At 39.9% G+C, this 18,126-nt stretch overlaps 1 protein-coding gene across 2 annotated transcripts; it reads right to left on the bottom strand.

Annotated features, from left to right (window-relative positions):
- Positions 1-204: 204 nt before the first annotated feature.
- On the bottom strand, positions 205-18,036 carry INTS13 (integrator complex subunit 13; the record flags this gene model as incomplete). Of its 2 annotated transcripts, XM_082279522.1 has the most annotated exons (17): positions 205-759; positions 1,561-1,696; positions 2,364-2,503; positions 3,411-3,641; positions 4,590-4,744; positions 5,125-5,295; positions 6,055-6,233; positions 7,191-7,280; positions 7,741-7,830; positions 9,865-9,949; positions 11,606-11,734; positions 12,682-12,772; positions 13,962-14,042; positions 14,313-14,515; positions 15,252-15,326; positions 16,214-16,445; positions 17,534-18,036. In XM_082279522.1, the coding sequence occupies 16 exons, from the start codon at positions 16,436-16,438 to the stop codon at positions 720-722; spliced, it is 2,121 nt and encodes a 706-aa protein (XP_082135648.1). In that variant the 3' UTR covers positions 205-719. The 2 variants fall into 2 exon arrangements, with proteins under 2 accessions (XP_082135648.1, XP_082135647.1); XM_082279521.1 differs by lacking the exon at positions 17,534-18,036 and having other exon boundaries at positions 16,214-16,462.
- Between the last annotated feature and the right edge of the window lie 90 nt (positions 18,037-18,126).

Here is an 18,126-nt window from a genome sequence, read left to right as displayed (position 1 = left end):
ACATATAACCACAAGTACCTTACAGAACACACTTCATCAAAAAATAATTATTAGCAAAAAATTTTATTGTACTTCTGCTTACAAAGCCTTAACTCCAACACAACAACCTGAAAGGCTTTGCTTTCTAAAGACCATTTACATTCCATTTTTTAAAAGTCCTTAAACCAACAATTTTTACCTGTAAAACCCTTCACCCTCCCACCCCTCAGATGAAAACCAAGACTGGCACTCTCTCAGCTCAGTGTCTGGGTACTCAGCGTGCAGTCTTTTCCATAATTCTGAACTCCTGAGGAATCCTCATATAAATAAAAAGTATTCATGAACCAAAATTAACAATGTTATCAGCTTATTATAAATTACTTGAATTTTTTTTTCTTTTTAGACAGTCATCACTGATTTTGAAATAGTATCCAATGCTTCTGGGCAAGGACTTTAAAGCTGACTAACATTTTTGATTACTTGATTTACTCCATGGCAGCAGAGGTTTTCTTCATCCTAAAGCTCAACTGGAAAACACTCCAGGACATCTCCAATTTGCACACAGCTCGTTTAACGTGATATGCAGATTTCAAACTTCATAGCAAAAATAGGACTAGAAAAATGTAAAAACCAATCAAACCAGAGCTATACAATTGTATTGAAACAGTACCAAGAGCAATTCCAGCATTAAATATTTTTGCTATTTGGCCAAGTTTTGTCCTGAGAAACAGAATTAATCCTCACTGCCGGCCTGCTTTTCCATTTTCTGTCGTTTCCATTCTGAAATGCAAGACAACAATTGGTAAGGCTTGTTACTGAAAGAACAATCAATAGCTTAAAAAAAAAATCACATTTAAATGCTTTCATAAATATTTTTTACTTCACTAACTATCCTATCTCTCCCTACCCCAACATATGCAATCTTATCTCCTCTTAATACTTCTTTAAGCAGCAATCATAAAGCAAAGGTTTCTGCAGAGATACATTTCAGCTGTGAAAACCCATCCATTATCAACCTCACCAAAACACAAAATATTCATGTGACTGCAGAATATTCATATAACCAGAGAATCTATTTTGAAAATCTTAGCTTTGGCAATTTGTTTCAAGGACTTCATTTTCACCCTTCTTACACTGAGCGTTGTCTACCATCATCTGATTTCCTTCAGAGGAGGCTGGTTTGGTTTCCAGTGTTTTTCGTAGAACACAGACTACTGCCAACTTCATTACAGCACAGCCTAAGATTCAACCACTTTATTATCAACAATATTTCTGTATCAGCCACTTCTTCGGAAACTAAAGCAAGCAAAACACCTCAGCTACTATTTAACCCCCTGAAGTTTAATAAGAGTTTTGCTGCAAGGGCAGTCCCTGAGGCACAGGGAAGCCCAGCTCTCCGCAGTCAGCCTTGCTCGGCACAGAGGCAAAGAGAAGCAAACACTGCTCTGGTTCTCCATCAGTGCTGAGAAGCAAAGGAATGTATTTAGATATTTTAATCATCAAAAGAGTAGTATCTAATGCTGCAAACTCCACACTGACTACTGCCAAGATATGGGTGGTGATGCATTTCCTGATACAAACCCATTTTCTTCTTTCAGATGTTGATACAGCTCAGCTTTGTTGTTGACAGAGTTCAACCGACCAATAAATTCCTGGTGCTTCCTAGAGTTGGCAGTATTAATTCTGTTGCTCCATAAAGACAGCAAGGACATTGGCCCTAAAATTTTAAGTAAAAAGAGTCTAAGTGATGAAATTTTTGAATTAACATTACATCATTATAACATCTTAAAGGAATTACAGATTATGAAAATACAACATGTTAAAACTACTAAGATTAAAAAACCTTACAACAGGGGCTAAATAAATGCAAAATATGCAAAGTGATAATGGCTGGGGAGTTGCTGCACATGAGATGGACTCTGCTTTAAATGCAGAATCTCAGCATCAGCTCAGCCACTGTGATAGCAAATAATTCACACCAAGGAAGAGAAGTCAGTGAGAACTGCCCATTCTGACAATTGCACTGCTTAGGCAAGTTGATATTCATTAGCAGGAGACAGTGATTTCTGATACCTGCCCTCAAACAGCATTTCTCACATACAGTAGCTCAAACAGCACCAGCAGGAACATGGCCAACCCCCTGTCAACCCTAGAGTCTATCAGCACAGCCACACAGTGTCTTGGCATCTCCCTTTTTTTCACAGACCTGGTGAGGTTAACATGTTTTTCAATTATTTCGCAGCATTTAGCATTTAATTAAAGATGATCTTCACTGACTTAGCTTTAACTCCAAAATGATTCACCTCATTACTTTAGAAAACACAGACTGATGCAACAACATCTACCTTTAAAAGAAATAATCTGTTGCAATTGTTCTGGTTTACCTTTTGCCTTTTCAACCGTGGGCATTTCATCCATTGTAATGAGAGGCTTTTTGTTGGGGGGCTCAGGAGAATCAGGGGAGTCTTTGATAACTTCAGCTTCTGCCAGTTCTTCTTTCTCCCGATCCAAAAGACCTTTTAACCTTTTTGAGAGGGAAGGAAAAATATGCCTGAGCAGGACATAATTCTTGATACCAATCTGTACTCCTCGAAATTATACAGGACCCATACCATAAGAAAATTTCTTTTGACCCCTTGGAATGGGTGACAAACAATAGGGAATTCTAGCCAAATAATCTTCTGGATAAAGCCTTACATAAAGGGAAGGTTCTTAATACATTCACTTCAGTGTTGAGACAATTGGTATCTGAATTTTGAAGGAAAGACTAAATAAAAATAAATACATCTACAAATACCATACAATTTCCTATTATCTTCTCTAGGTGAATTCAGACACATTCTACACCAAATCCCTTTTATCTCAGTCCCCATTTCTGTTCTATGTGTGAAAGCAAAGCTGTAGCAATGATCATACACAGGAAGGCATGGAAGCTCATCAGCATGGTGACAGCAGTGTAGATGAAAAGGTCCTCCTATCCTACATGCTCCCAGCACGCACAAAACACATGCAAATTAAGCTTATTACTGTGAGCTTTTGGGATCTCTTCAGAAAGTAGTTTGAAGGAAGGAACAACACAGAACAGACTGACAGGTGCTGACCACTTAGACAAGCTACAATAACAACATGAATTACAAACAGGAGAGAAATGGACATTAATCCTTATGTTCAGCTGAAGAGAAGAGCCAAATCAAGCTGGGTTGTTTAATCAACATGAACACTAAACTATCTACAGCTCAAAGGAAACAACTGCTTGTCCCACGTTTTCAGCCATGCTTTAGATTCCCACAAAGCAGTTTAACATCTAATAGGTGGTGTGGTTATGATAGAATCCAACAGCAGGAACTCCTCAAGCTAAAACACCCAGCTAAGTGGTCAACCGCTAAGAACAAAAGTTATGCTACACTTTGATTTCACTTCAGAAAACGTACCTCTCTGATTCCTGCCATGGCTTATCTGATTCATAGTCTTTGCCCAACTTCTCTGACTTGTCCTCTTTGTCTTCTCTCTTTCTGCCTCGTTTCTTGCGCTCCTCCTCCTCCGGGGGTTTGCTCCTGCACGCCATGAGACACTCGAGGACTCGCTGGTGTTTGTCAGAGTTGTTTATGTGTGCTCGGACAAGGGTCTCCAGCTCATTCCACATAATGCGGTACTGCTCATCTCTGAAAGGCCAAGAAAAACACACCATGTGAAGGATTACCAAAGTCATTCAACTACTTAATGAATGCAGACCTTAACAAACAAAAAAAGAACCCCCAAACCAAAAATAACTCCAAAGAGATCGTCTGTCCTCCTGTACAGAAAGTCTCCCCTCCTGGGATTACTCCATTCTTGAAATCACATTAACATTTCCAGTTAACACCCAGAGTGAAGTTTAAATTGAGATGGAATATGTCCACTGAAATCATGTTGTTCCACAAGACCTCACTGCCAAAAGGCACTTGTAAAATCTCTCAGGTGCTTGCTAACAATGCAATGTCAGAGGGCCACTCATGTACTGACAAGCAAATGAATTATTACATTATTTGGGTTAAAAAAAATAAGAAAGAATTACACCACACTACTGTCAGCAACTCCCTGTCATGTAGGCAAATCAGAGTTTCTTTTCAACCAATTCTTGAAAATACAAGGAACACATCCAAATGACTGAGGTATCAGAATATTCTATGCTTATTTTAAAGAAGCACCCCATATTTTAAATAACTGTTTCAAAAGGATTTAACTGTTCTCATATATACCAGTTTTAATGCACTGTTCATTTATAATATACTTAAGTTTTCCTTTTTATTAATTTGAAATTATTCCACTTTGTTTGTCCAATTTGTATCAATCTCTCACCTTTCCTGATGACTATCTTTGATTTAATATTTTTAACATATTTAAATTCTTAGGCAATAAAATTAGAGCTTTTTTCCCTAACATAGAGCAGTAATGTTATAGCCCCTAAATGATACAGGTGAAGTATTCACAGCATTTGGGTGGTGCACATACAGCAGTTAGTTTACTATGTATTATTTTTAGCCATACTTCAAAAATTTGGTATGAAAACATTGTCAACAGAGTATTTCTGAAAATAGTCCAGCATCAACAAAGAGAGATATGCATGTAACCTTTTTGGCCCCTTTCCTCTGGTACCAACTGTTGAAATTGGCAGTGGATCGTTCTTCCTCTCCATGTCTACCAAATTGTATATTGTTTTTTGACAATTCAGCACATCCTCATCAGTCATTGCTTCCTTTACAATCACACTGGCTAATGGCACTACCTGCAGGACAAAACAGAAATGAACAAGAAAACGTGTGCACATCACAGGAGAGCAACAAGAAGAATAAAATCAAAAGCAATGGAACAACACACAACAAAACCCCACCCTCTTACCCTCGGTTTAGTACTAACTCCAAGTATAAGCAGATGCTTTCTTTACCCAGCAGCACTGCAGCTGTCAGGTTCAAATATTCCACCTTATTTAAATGGCATTCCAATAATCTACTGCATTAAATACAGTTACTTCAGTAGAAATAAAGCTGAAAATAAACTGATTTTGTGGCAAGGGATTTATCACCCAACAGAGTTGGTATTTCATCCAGTGACAAGGGGACGCAATCTAGGAACAGAACAAAAATTTACACAGCCCAGGTTACTTACAGCTTGCATGTTGAAGATGGTGGTCTGAGAAATAATCATAGGCCAGTAACGAGTATGTTTCTCTAACTGATCTTTTGCACGTTCCAATGGAATTTCAAGACTTCCATCGATCTTATATCTGGGCTCTAGAAAAGGAGTTAATCGGTTTTCCCTCATAAATTCACCAAAATCCTAATGATAACCAAACAAGATACAATTAGGCATTTCTCTAACAAAGAAACTTTCAGTGAACGGGCTAAACAGCTTAGCCTTGCTTATCACTAACTTTGTACCATCCCACTGCCACACCTGACCCTACCAAGCACAGCCCTGTCTCTAGCTCTCAGATGGACATGCATTAACCAGGGGGAACACAAACACAGGGGCACAGAAATAGGAGGTAAAAATCAATGTACGGGTTTTGATGAGGAGGACTTCCAGATCTGCAAGGTAGTTCATGTATGGGAAGAATTACTTTTTCCAGAAGGAACTTCTGCTTGTTTACAAGAGATATCAAGGATGTCAAAAATAAACAACAAACAAAATGCATGTCAGCTGATTGTCTGATTGTCTGACACCAGGGTTCAAAGCTGACTTCATCTTTTCTATTTATTGTACAAACCACTCATGTGCAATCTATCCTTTGACAATAAGCACGATACAGTCCTATGTGTATCCAAGCCACAGAAGAAACTTACCAAGAAAAATGTTTTTCTAGAACCAGAACAAACTAAACACTCCTAGTGCATTAAGGAAGCATTCCTTGACACAGAAAGCATTTTATAAAGCAGGGCTAACAATTAACAAATGTAGTATTTTGTACTAAATATCTATCAAGGTATTTATTACATAGGAAGCTGGACCATGCAGTCCACTCCAACATTTCCTTCCCACATGACTGCATCTGTTGTCCCTGATAGAAGCAGCAGTGTAGGACAGAAAGACCCTTACTGTGATCCTGTAGTCAGTGACCCTCCCGCCGCACCCCTCGCTAATTGAGGGGGGATCTTCCAGAATCGAGCGGGAGCTGCTCAACACATGCAAGAAAATCTCTCCCCCGTGGCTGCTGAGCATGTGGCTGATGACCTTTGAGCCAGACTTGCGTGGCTGTTCCAACAACACCGAACGACCTGATGGAAGGGAGATCAGTTTCATTCGCTACTGTGTGCTGCAATTTTAAATTCAGAGCTGCATAAATACAGGTTTGTGCTCAGCCAAGAAGAATCTGAACCCACCAAGGTGGTGTTCTCACCCAGCTGAACAAGAAACTGCCATCTCCTCATTGTCTTGACACAGAACAGCCTTAAAATTTTACAAAGCAACACCAAAAAGCCTCTCCTGGACCAACCAATCAATATTATTCTTAGGAAAAGATACACATTCATAAAGCATTCCAATGACCCTGCTGGAGAAACACTCTCATTAAAAGCAACCTCCAAAAAGTAATAAAATAACCTTTTGAGTATAAAGGTATCAGTTGATACCCCTTGCTAATGCTTAAAATGGACACTGTTCTTCAGGCAGAGAAATAAAACTGCTTTTGTCCTATTTTCAGTAAAATACACCAAGCATAAAAGGGTGCATTCTCCAAATAAGTTTCTTTTTATCAGGAAGCAAAAATGACAAAAATCAGAAGCGTGTGCTTATCTGAAATATGTTATTAATTTTGGTTCTAACCATTTTTATTAATCAAAGGACATTTTCACTACACAATCTCTAGGGAAAAATACACTAAGATATAGTGTTTAAGAAAACCACTGCACATTTAGACAATCAAATGACCTGACTGAAGGAAACATTCCATTAAAAGGATGTTTGTAATGCCATTTTGTTTGGAAACATACAAACCTCCATTTCAATACTTGTTCCTTCTTTGCATCTTTCCTCCCATCTTTAAGCTCCAAAACACATTTGCCTTGGAGGACATTTAACAACTTTCTTCTCTTATTTATAGGATGTGTTAAAATAAACTCAGCATTTTTACAGTCTATAGACATTACTGCTATACAAACCAAAATGTGCTAAGTGCTCTATTTACAGAATTAAAAATTAAAACATTGAATAATTAGCCAAGGACACAAATTTACCATTAAGGAGAAAGTTTGTAAGGCAGGAAGAAGGTCTGCTATTTACATCTACTGGTGAAATTCTGTATGCGCCAGTGCAATAGTGAAGTTCTGAAAAATAAACGAGTAGAAAAGTTGAGTGTAATTCCAGAGTCAGAAAAAACAGTCCACAAAATAAAAGAATGGAAGAGGAGGAGGCTAGTCCACAATGAGCAGAAGTCTAGATGCCTCTCAATCTCAAAGTCCGCTCCTTTCACCATCTCCTCACTGGGAGGACTCCCAAGCACCCACAGCTCTGACAATCTCATACATTCCCAAGCCCTATTTCCAGCAGGAACCCTAATTCTTTATCTCCTGAACTGCTTCACTGAACAGTCTGTCTGCTCTTATTTCTCTTATCTGTATTTTCAGCCTGCTGGCTCAATGAGTCAACATAAATTGCTAATAGTTAAGAGAGTGCATGAGCTGAATGGCCACACGATTCCTATGTTACCTCAGATCTTCCCTTTCTCTCCTGTACTCGCATTTGTACAAGTTACCAACCAGTTCTGGAGGATTCCATGTCACCTACCCACACTGTTGGTTCGTGGAGTGCACCATTTCAGTGTCACAGTTTCCTTAAATGTGCCTTCTCTGCTATTGCCACCCATGTGATTATCACCTGCAGAGAAAGGCAGAAAAAGGGGGTGATCAACTAGTTTCTTTATTACAGCAGAACAACTTTTAAGGTACAAAGTGTATGTAACATGAACATAGACACAATGTAATGCAAATTTAAAACTTAGATACCTAATTTTTTGATTTGACAGTAAGAAAGTTCCACATATGTTTAGTTCTATCAATAACAGGCAATTTTTTCCTGCTAAAATGCTCAGGACTTTTAAGACAGTATCTTTTTTTAAATTTTGCACACAGAAATCAGAACTCTCAAACACTAGAGCTGATTGTTTCTTGTACATACTACATTCCCAAAGTCAATTAAACTGATCGAAAGGCACATCTGACAAGTTTAGTTTTTTGGGGAAAAAGTATTTGGCCTCACTGTCCAGTCTCTTTGCCATGTCAGATTCAGCCTGAGTTCTCTCAATGCATTCTACTGACCACAGATGCTTTATTGTTAAAATACTTTCATACAAAGTCTCACTGATCTTGCAAGAGCCACCTAAATGCCTTAAACCACCTATTATCAACACTCCTTTACATTAAACTACATTTCTTCTATAGAGTTTTGAGAATCTTTATGATCTTTGACTCTCATTGTCTCAGGAAAGGATTAACAGGATTAACTGCAGAAGTTTCAGAATTACAGCAGCACAATATTTGGGAGGAATGACACAGGTACATCAACATGCAACACTGTAGTACAGTAGGGTTGAGTCTAATCTTACAACAGGTTTTATTTCCTATCAAAGACATTTATTCATGAAGGATTCATTTGATGTGCTTATCAGCCATGCAGGTAACTTGTAATAGTTGGGGGATTTTCCATTAAATTAACTGGAACAATTTAAGAAATTCTCTCTCTGAGTATCTGAAGGGCAAATTTATTTAATCTGAAAATTCCTTGGCAACATTTCAGAGGAATAAGACCAATGCAATTGAATTCCTGCTTTCCTAGCACCAGAGCTATTACAGCTGAAATATGTATTTAGAAACAAATGAAAGAACCCAAAATTTACAGCATCTAAGTAGAGACTTTTTCCTCTCAAAGTTCTGATGGGGAAGATGTGAAGAGGAAATGCTGTCACGAGTTCACGTCTCTGTTCTTCTAGCAGACCTAATTCCTTGAGCCAACAGGTTTTACAAAACTGCTTCTGAGCCCTGGCAATAAAGCTTCAAGATTTCAACATCATAACACCAGTTCAGCTGAGGCTGAAGTCATTACTGGGACACCCAATGCTTTTCATCAATCTTTATAGTCATCCACTCCCCTAGAATTTGGAGGGCAGCACTTGGAGATGACAAAGGAGTTACCTCCTCTTCCTCTAAGTAATGGAAAAAAAGCACAAACTCCCCAAAATGGTTACTTATGGATCATATAACATTTAATTCTACTAATACAGAAGTCACATAAGCTGATTTTTAACGAAGTTTTGCATCAGGCAGTTTCCTCAACAAAATTCATCCCAGAGGAATACTAGGCAATAATTCCAAATTTACAAAAAAAAAAAAAAAAAAAAAAAAGATAGCAGGTATTTCAATACAACAAAAAAGCTCAACAGCCAAACAAGTCTTGTTTTTTCCAAAGCAATTATTGTCATAAACAGGCCTGTGGGATGTGATGCAAACTATTATTACTTAACAAAGCTCAATTGTGCAAGGCATAATTTTGCACAAATACCCACAAGAGGGACCTCATTTTGTAACATCTCCCTGCACATCTGGTCTTTTACCTACTTTTTATATCTCAGTAAGAAGCTGACATGTCCTTCAAATCTCTCAGCAATATCCTGAACATATGTTGAATTTCACCTATTTTCTCACTGCTATATTCCTATAGCTGTACTAAAATATGTCAATGAGTAAAACTCTAATGCCAACATTACAAATGAAGTTTTTTGGGTTGCAAGGAATAATTGAAATATTTTCTATTTGAGCCTGAAATTTACATGGATTTGAAGCTCACAATCTTCCTTTGTGAATATTCCCAAAGAGGCTGATCAAAAGCCACCTTCAGAGCACCATTTCTACTCACCACTCTTTAAAAAATCCACGTGTGCCTCTTTGTGATGAAGCAGCTCCACATCATAGTTGGCTGATGTGTTAGCATGTTGTTCTTCCTTCAAAAGAGAAAGGTAGACAGAAATAGAAATATTTTAGCTAGAGATCAGCATTTTCTTAAATGAATGATTCTACATTTGCCTTTCAGTCCAGAAGAAAACAAAAAGCCTCCAAGTGCCTCAGACAACAACGGGATTGCAATGTTGAGGAAACTGTTTGCTCTCTGAGCAATTTAAAGATGCAGCCAACTGCTTTTCATCGTATTTTCTTTTTTTTTAAACCCTCTTCATGTTTTTGCAAGTGTCATCACAGGGTGCAGAGTATCAAATAAAGGTAAAAACTAGGCTTAACTACTTTGTTTAAATTAGTGAAGTTAAGGAAGCCTTCAAAATGTTAAATAAACACCAGAAGTTACGGCTTACTGAGCAGCAACAAAGGGTCACTGCAGGGTGGAGTGACAATTATTTTTCATAACCAAGACTCAAGAATCCAAATCAAAACCCACACTTTGAACTTACTATTTCTTAAGCTTAAGGTAAGAAGTGCACTTGCAGCTGCAAGTTTATAACTAAAAAAAAATGTATTTTTGTAAAGAGGGCACTGCATCTTTAAACAGCTGCAGAGGATTAGCAAAAACAGAACAGTAACTCTGATAATTTACTCCAAGTTTAAAAAGAAAAACAATTAAAAACAAAGAAAAAAACCAAAGAGAACCCAACATAGTCTATTACTATATGGACAAAGGCAGAAGGGAGAGGCACACCAGCAGCACACAGGTCAGAAAGTTACAGACAAGGTATTTGCAAACTGAAGTCACATTTATGCCATGACCCACATCAAACTCATAAAAGCTGTGAAAATTATTTTGGTATCATGTTTTAACTTCTAAAATCCATACAATACTGCTAGTTTTCAAAGATGCAATTAATGATTGACTGCGTTAGAACTTAATGAATTGTTTATAACATGGAAGTTACCTGCCCCTGGCTCTTTTTGTTTGAATACTGACACTTCTGTCTCAATTGTCTCTTGCTGCCTGATCAGAAAATTACTGTCAACTTAATACTTGACATTCTCAACCACACTAATTTCCAAGTATCAAAAAAAATTAAATATATGGACATTAACTTCCACCACAAGATGCTTAACTGATTATCTTTCTTAACTATGTATATATATCCTGTCTCCATCTCATGTTTATGGATCTTCAGAGTAGAAAACTCACTGGAAAACCCTTGGTCAAAAAGCAGCTATTAGTTACAAACACCTTTATGTTGGGTGGGCATGATAATGAAACAGAGGAAAAAGAGACTCACTATGCCACTATAATAATGCACAAGGGTCAAGAATATCTAAACACAACTAGAAAAAGACAAAAGAATCACAGACAAATTGATCTGAAGTAAACGAGATTGTATTTATATAAAGTAATATAAACAGAACTGAAATAACACTTGTATCGCTACATCAAAAATTGAGATTCAGCAATACAATGTTTTGTTCTGTGATCCTTCTTTACTTTTTTTTTTCCCTTCTTTGTTTTTACTAACCTGGTCACAGACATTGAATGTGGGCTAATAAAAAAAAAAAACAAAACAGAAAATATGATATGGAGAGAAAAACAATGTAAAAAGTCAATTAAAATAAACATCAAAAGTTTTCAAACACATTTAGAAGTGATGCAGCTGGTTAACACAGAGCTGTAGACACATTACCTTCATAGGGATGTTAGTTATTGTGGTTGAAGCCAGATCAAAGTGTTGCTGTACCAGAAGATTCAGTTTTGTAGCCAGGTGCCTCCCTGCACGGACACTGTGCACCTCACTGGTTAGAACAGGGGAGAGCTGAAATAAATTGATATATGGAATTCAAGGTTTAGGCTGAGGTATCATTCAACAGTACAGTTTGATCAACTCCCAAATAAGCATTTATGCTCCTAAAACTACCACCCAAAAACCCATGCCAGGGGAAACTACCAAGGAAGAAGCAAAAACTATTTGCATTCTGAATTTTGAGCTTATGCTACAGATGCAGTTCCTACAAAAAAAAGTGTGCTAAAAAATGTGAGTCACTAATTCTTAAGAGGAAAAATTGGTACCACAACATGGGGAATAAATCTTAACAGCAGCTCTGGGCAAACTTTTTCATTCTTTTACCTGCTGAGTAATTTTTAGCAAAGTAATTTTTAGATGTCTACCTGTAAGTGCATCATACATACACAATGCAAATAAACACAAGCTAGAAGATGCACTTGGTTTCTTCCCTAGCCAACAAGAACATTGGGCTGGGGCTCAAAAACAAAACGAAACGAAACTAGCACAAGAAAAATTACAACAACAACAAAAAACCCCCAAAAGCCCTAAAACAAGAACCCCCAAGCAACCAAAAAAAGAAATCCCAAGACCCAAACCTAGTGAGTGCCTTAGAGAGAGAACTAGTCAATTTATTATCTTCCACTGACAATTTTTTAGCACAACTACAGCAGAGTTCTGTAGAAATGAATCACAGGAAGGTAGCCCCTTATAGTCCTTTTTATATACCAAATAATATGCAGCACTACATGCCTTTCATGTTGAGATATTTTTCTGGAGTCTTTTCTTACAGACAGCACATTAAAATGCAGAGCAGACTGCTGAACAGCAGAATATATTACAGATATTTTGTATGTACTTGGTTTCAAACAACCACCACATGTGCTTTTGCTACTGAACAACTGAGAATAATTTGCACTATTTTCAGTCTGACATGGTTCCTAATCCTGGGATAAATTTTCTCATTTTAAGCTCCTCACCTCTTTTTTAGGACGATCTGAAACAAGGCTGTCTTCACCAACTGGGTACGTGTGGATTAACACCAGTTCACATTTCTGAATCTGCATTAGACTTAAAAACAAAAACATTTTGCTTAGCCTACAGTACGGCTACAGACTATCTCTTAAAATTAAATTAACTCTGATATCTAAAGCACAGAATCATAACATATGTTAACAACATGTTGTTTCTGAAAGTGTGCTGCAGAAACTAGGTTACAGATACGATTTTCAAAAGCACAGACTTCAAAGTAAGTTCTTACCAGATTAAAAATAAAAGCCTAACATTTCTTGCTCTTCAGATGCTATAGCACTGTGCTTCTTTTCGGACACATCAATGGAGTAAGTCCTTAATTGGTGCAATCTGATCAGCTTGATTCAGCTGAATATTGACACGACACAGGATTTGTGTCTCCAAGTGTAGGTATGAATGAGGGGACTCCAGGGAACACAAAAACAACTACCCCAAACAGCATAGAGAAATGGGACATGTAATAGGATATATGCTGATATGCTGATGTGGAGGTTTGGAGTGATACAGATATTGTACCACACCTCTACCTACAGGAATGAGACCTTCCTGTCTTTACAATGGATTTAACACCTAATTTCCCCAGCAGGACCCTTTATACATCCATGAAACTACAACTGCAGCAGGAAAAAATAGCAGACTGTGGCTTCTGCTATTAAAGTGCCTGAGGAGCAACCAGGAATACGATCTCAACCTACTACAACTTTACAAGGCAACACAGTCCCACGGCCAAACACTTCAGAGTTTAATTAGACAAAACATATGGTGGAGAAAGACTTCTCAGAGGAGATGCACTCTGTATTTCAAGATTCTTTATCTCAAGTGAAGTGCCAGGCAATAGTCATTTAGAAACTTAAAAAACTAGTTTCAAAGAAGTTAGCTGTTTTAGTCAAAGAAAGATGAACATAAAAGTAATACAGTATTATCAAGAAAAACTGCACCAGATGAATTAGTGATTAAAAGCACAGTGTATAACAAGGTACAGTTATGTGTCTCATTTTGGAGCAGATGTAGAGGGTAACAAAGCTAAAGAAATCCTGTCCTATTAGGATGAAGGATGATACTGGAAAGATAATGATCATACACCAGCTCTCAGCCAACGATATCATGATTCACCACCTTCTGCTCCACACAGACATTCATTCAAATAGCTTATCAGAGTGAGTTTTGTGACAAAAACACATCCATATTTCACAGAGGATCCAAGACACTCTGTAAAAAGCATACTCACTGGTCAGAGTTAGCTGCAAGTTTGTTGTGCTCATGAATGGTCTCCTGAACACAATCCTCCAGCATCCGAACATGGCTGTCACTACAAAGAAATGGTGGATTTCTTTTAAGGCTGATTCATCAATCCTCCTCTTCAAAGCCACTGAATATTCTTCTACAATCTCAAGCGGGAAATCTTTGAAACTTGACTTTTTGCTGTTAGACCCCCATAAACAAAACCTTTGATAAGGTGAGAAGTGCTCTAACAAGGACCTGCGCAAAGAAGCCGCCTGCAACCCTTGTGGGAATATCTGGAACCGCTCTGTGCAGGGGCAGGAGCCGCAGCACACCCACAGGCACCCATCTCCCCCACCTTTTGGCGTTGGTGATGCAGATGATCCTGCCCCGGTTGCCCACGCGCTCGGCGTTCTCCATGAGCGTGGTGCGGGCCTCGTGCTGGTACTCGGTGATCTTGCAGAGCGCCTCGACGGCCGCCACCAGCCCGTGCAGGATGCTGCAGCACTCGGGGTCTGCGCGCGGGTTCGGCGGCCCCACCGCTGCCAGCGCCGCCATCAGCTGGGCACAACAAACAACTGTTACCCAAAGGGACCTCCCACAGCGTTCAAACCAGCAGCGAAAAGGCAGCCTTTGAACACACTGGACATGCAAATCAACATTGCTGGGACAAAAGCAATTGAACAGTTAATGAGCATTATCATGTTGGCAGCTTTCTGGAAAACATTTGGCCCTAAATTATCCTTTGCAATTCAATTTATTCATTGGGACTAAATATTCTCATTTTTTACAGAAAAACACCTGACCATAATAACAACTTATATCAAATATCTGAAGGACATTCTAACATTGTTAGTTGTCTTCCGCTTTTATTTTCTGAGAATTTGGAAATGCATTTCCTCCACAAAGTAAATTTTTCAGAGAATGAGCCCTTTCAGTATGACCACAAAGAGGATATTTACAATTAATGTATTTAACACAGGTTATTTGCCTCTCATGTAAATGTTTTTAAAAAGAATTTAAGTTCAAGAAGCAGCACCAAATTACAGAAGAAATACGTAACTAATTTCTTCATAACGTTAATTTTAAATATTTAAGTCTATACTTAAAGACACTGGATTCTTTCAAGTCTTGTCTATAGAATAATCCAGGCTCACAGGCAGCTACTTGAAATTCTGTTATACAACAATTTCAGACTAGATCCACCAACATTGTAATCAACCAGTTATTTCATACTGAACAAAATGTTTATTTCACAATGAAGTCAGAATTACAAAAGAACGGCTACAAATCATACCTCCTGCAAATTCTGATCTTCTTGAGTCCAAGAATTCAACACATGAGCCCCAGAGTCACTAACAATGAAATTCACCTACAAGGAACCAAAAAAGCACATTAAGATAACAGCCGTTGCATTGTTACTTCCCCAAATCCAAACAAACACGAACTGCACTTCTTTTTTCTGATAGTAGGGAGATAACGTGCAATGACAAACCAAACTCAAAATAACAAACCCACAAAAATCACACACTTCTGCTGTATTCAGTTTTCCCCTTAGTAATATGATGAACAACTTCTACTTATATTTGTATGCCACAAAATCATTTTCTACACCAAATTAGATTTTCCAAACATTAGCATTTTAAGAATCAGATAATATTTCCAGTAGAACAGCTACAAAATAAGGTGAATTCTAATACTGTAAACTGCACATCATTCTCCAAGATCTGTCACAGTACATCATGGGGTAGATATCTACCAAGATCTAATAAACATCACTAAGAAAATATGGTCTTCTAAACAAGGAGCTGTGTGTACCAGGAGCTCTCGTTTCATGATGATTCTACCTCTTCCTAAAGCCCAGAATTCCTTCAAAGTTGATCCCAAAACTCTTATGGAGCGCTACCACATGTGTTTAGCAACAAAATTCAACTTGAGACAATACTTCACTCATGTTTTTGTAAAGTCATAGCTCAGGAGAGCACAATAATAAATCTCTAAGTTGCCCTAAAGCAGCTCTCTGTGTTTTGCACCAAGTTGTAAAGTGGCAGTAAGACAAGGAAAGGTTCCAAAATTAAACACGTAATGAGATTCATATACTACCACAACCAATTAAAGGACTATAAAGTATATAAACAGCAAAAATAAATTTTAATTGATAAACTATATTTGGTATTTCACTCTAAACACCACAAAGATTAAAAGACTTAAATAAAACATGTATCAAGCACGATATGCAGCATGGCTGGCAGAACTTACCAGCTTCTTGAAAGGGAAAATATCATACATTATTCTACAGTACTCCATGGATGACTCCACTGAGCAGGTCCACAGGGACTTGGAGATGGGTGCCAGAGGAATAATCCCCTGGGTACGGTTCTTCACTAACATATCGAATTCCACGTGCTGCCTGCATGATTCTGCCATGTAGGGGCAGTGATCCACAACGAAAACAGTTTTGTGAGACTCAGAAAATATTTTCATTTTCTTCCTGAAAGAAACAGACATCAAAAGCAGAAAGAAATTGCACATGGTGACAGAAAAACCAAACAAAACACACCATTAAGATGACTGTGCAATCTACACATAACATCCTAGAAATATGCAGGTCTTAAGAGTCCAAATTTAGTAGACTACATCTTTTATGAGAAGAAACTATTTTTCCTCAGGAGGAAAAATACAGAGAAAAGTGGAATTATATTGCTGACAAGGCAAAAAAAATGCATAGTATTACTCTCCCCACTTCTCTATTTAAAACCAACTTTAAAGAAGAAGTACAGAAACTGCTTCCTATTTAAAGCTTATTTCCTAAAATAAGTAACGTGGAAAAAATTAATTTATGATGAAGCTCTAAAGACCTTTAAGTAGCATAATCAGAATTTTAAGCCGATTTTCAGTCCTGTCTTTGCTAAATACATGAATAATTGCATCTGTACTTCAACACCTCACTGACAAATATCCCAAGTGTGAAATTACAAGAATCTCAGAACAGTTACAACTGGAAGGAACCTCCGGAGATCAGCCGGTCCAACCCCCTCCCAAGGCAGGGTGACCTAGAACGGGTAATGCCTTCACGGGGGGTTGGAATGTCTTCAGAGGGAGACTCCACTCCCTCCCCGGGCAGCTGCTCCACGGTTCTGCCACCCCTTAATGTACAGAAGTTCTTCCTCATGTTGAGGTAGAACTTCTCGTGTTTTAGTTTATGGCCACTGCTCTTCGTCCTGTCGCTGGGCACCACCGAAAACGGCAACTTCTACCGTAAGAATTTGTTTTTCCATGTACTTCTGCTGAATTGCAGAATACACAGAACCAAAAAATACATACAAGCTCATTAAAAAGCCTAAAATATTAAAGCAACGAGGACCACAGAAGTAAGACGGCGGCTTCCTCGGAGGGAGGGAGAGGAGCAGGCTCGGGCCCCGTGCTCGGCTGCAGCTGGCGGGGCTCCCCGCGGCCCCTTCGGCGTGAGCCACGGCCGCTGCCTGCCCGGCCCGAGGCCTCGCACCCTGTCCTCGGCGAGCCCGAAGGGCCGGGGCAGCGCCGCTGCAAAGCGATAAGGGGACAGCAAGTGTTTCTCACCTGGGCCGGCTCCTCCTGTGGTGCAGCAGCCCCGGTCCCGCTCCTCGCCGCGCCCGGGCGCGGCCGCGGCCCCGCTCCGAGGAGGAGGAGGGACGAGGCCCGCGGGGCGCCCTAGACGGGGCCAGGCGCGGGCGCCTCCGGCCGGGCGCCCTCCATGTCCCTGCAGCGCTCTGCTCCCCCTCCTCGGGCGGCTCGGCGGGGAGCGCGGGGCCCGGGTCCGGCCTGCGCGCCCGGCGCCCGCGGGGGTGGGAGAGGCGGCCGGAGCCCCCCCCGCTCCGCCCACCCCTGAGCCCGCGGGGGCCCCGCGCGGCCACGGGCGCCGCCGGCACCGCGGCTCCCCCGGGGGGAGCGCCCGGCCCCTGTCCGCACCTCCCCGGGCCACAGCGCCCGGCCGGGATCACTCGCCCGACATGCCGAGGCCGGTGCCGGCCCCACTCCCGTTGCCGCTCCCGACCCCGATCCCGCGTTGGGCGCGGACGCCCCGCCCGTCCCTGCGCTCCCCGCACGGCTCGGGGGAGGAGCCCGCGATCTCGCGAGAGCACGGGGACGCCCTGTGGGAGGGCCTGGCCGAGGTCGCCGTGTTCTCGCGAGAT

Source organism: Coloeus monedula, assembly GCF_965178545.1.
Source record: "Coloeus monedula genome assembly, chromosome: 4".
Lineage (NCBI taxonomy): Eukaryota > Metazoa > Chordata > Aves > Passeriformes > Corvidae > Coloeus > Coloeus monedula.
Note: the sequence above shows the minus strand (reverse complement) of the source record. Positions and strands in the feature narration are given on the sequence as shown.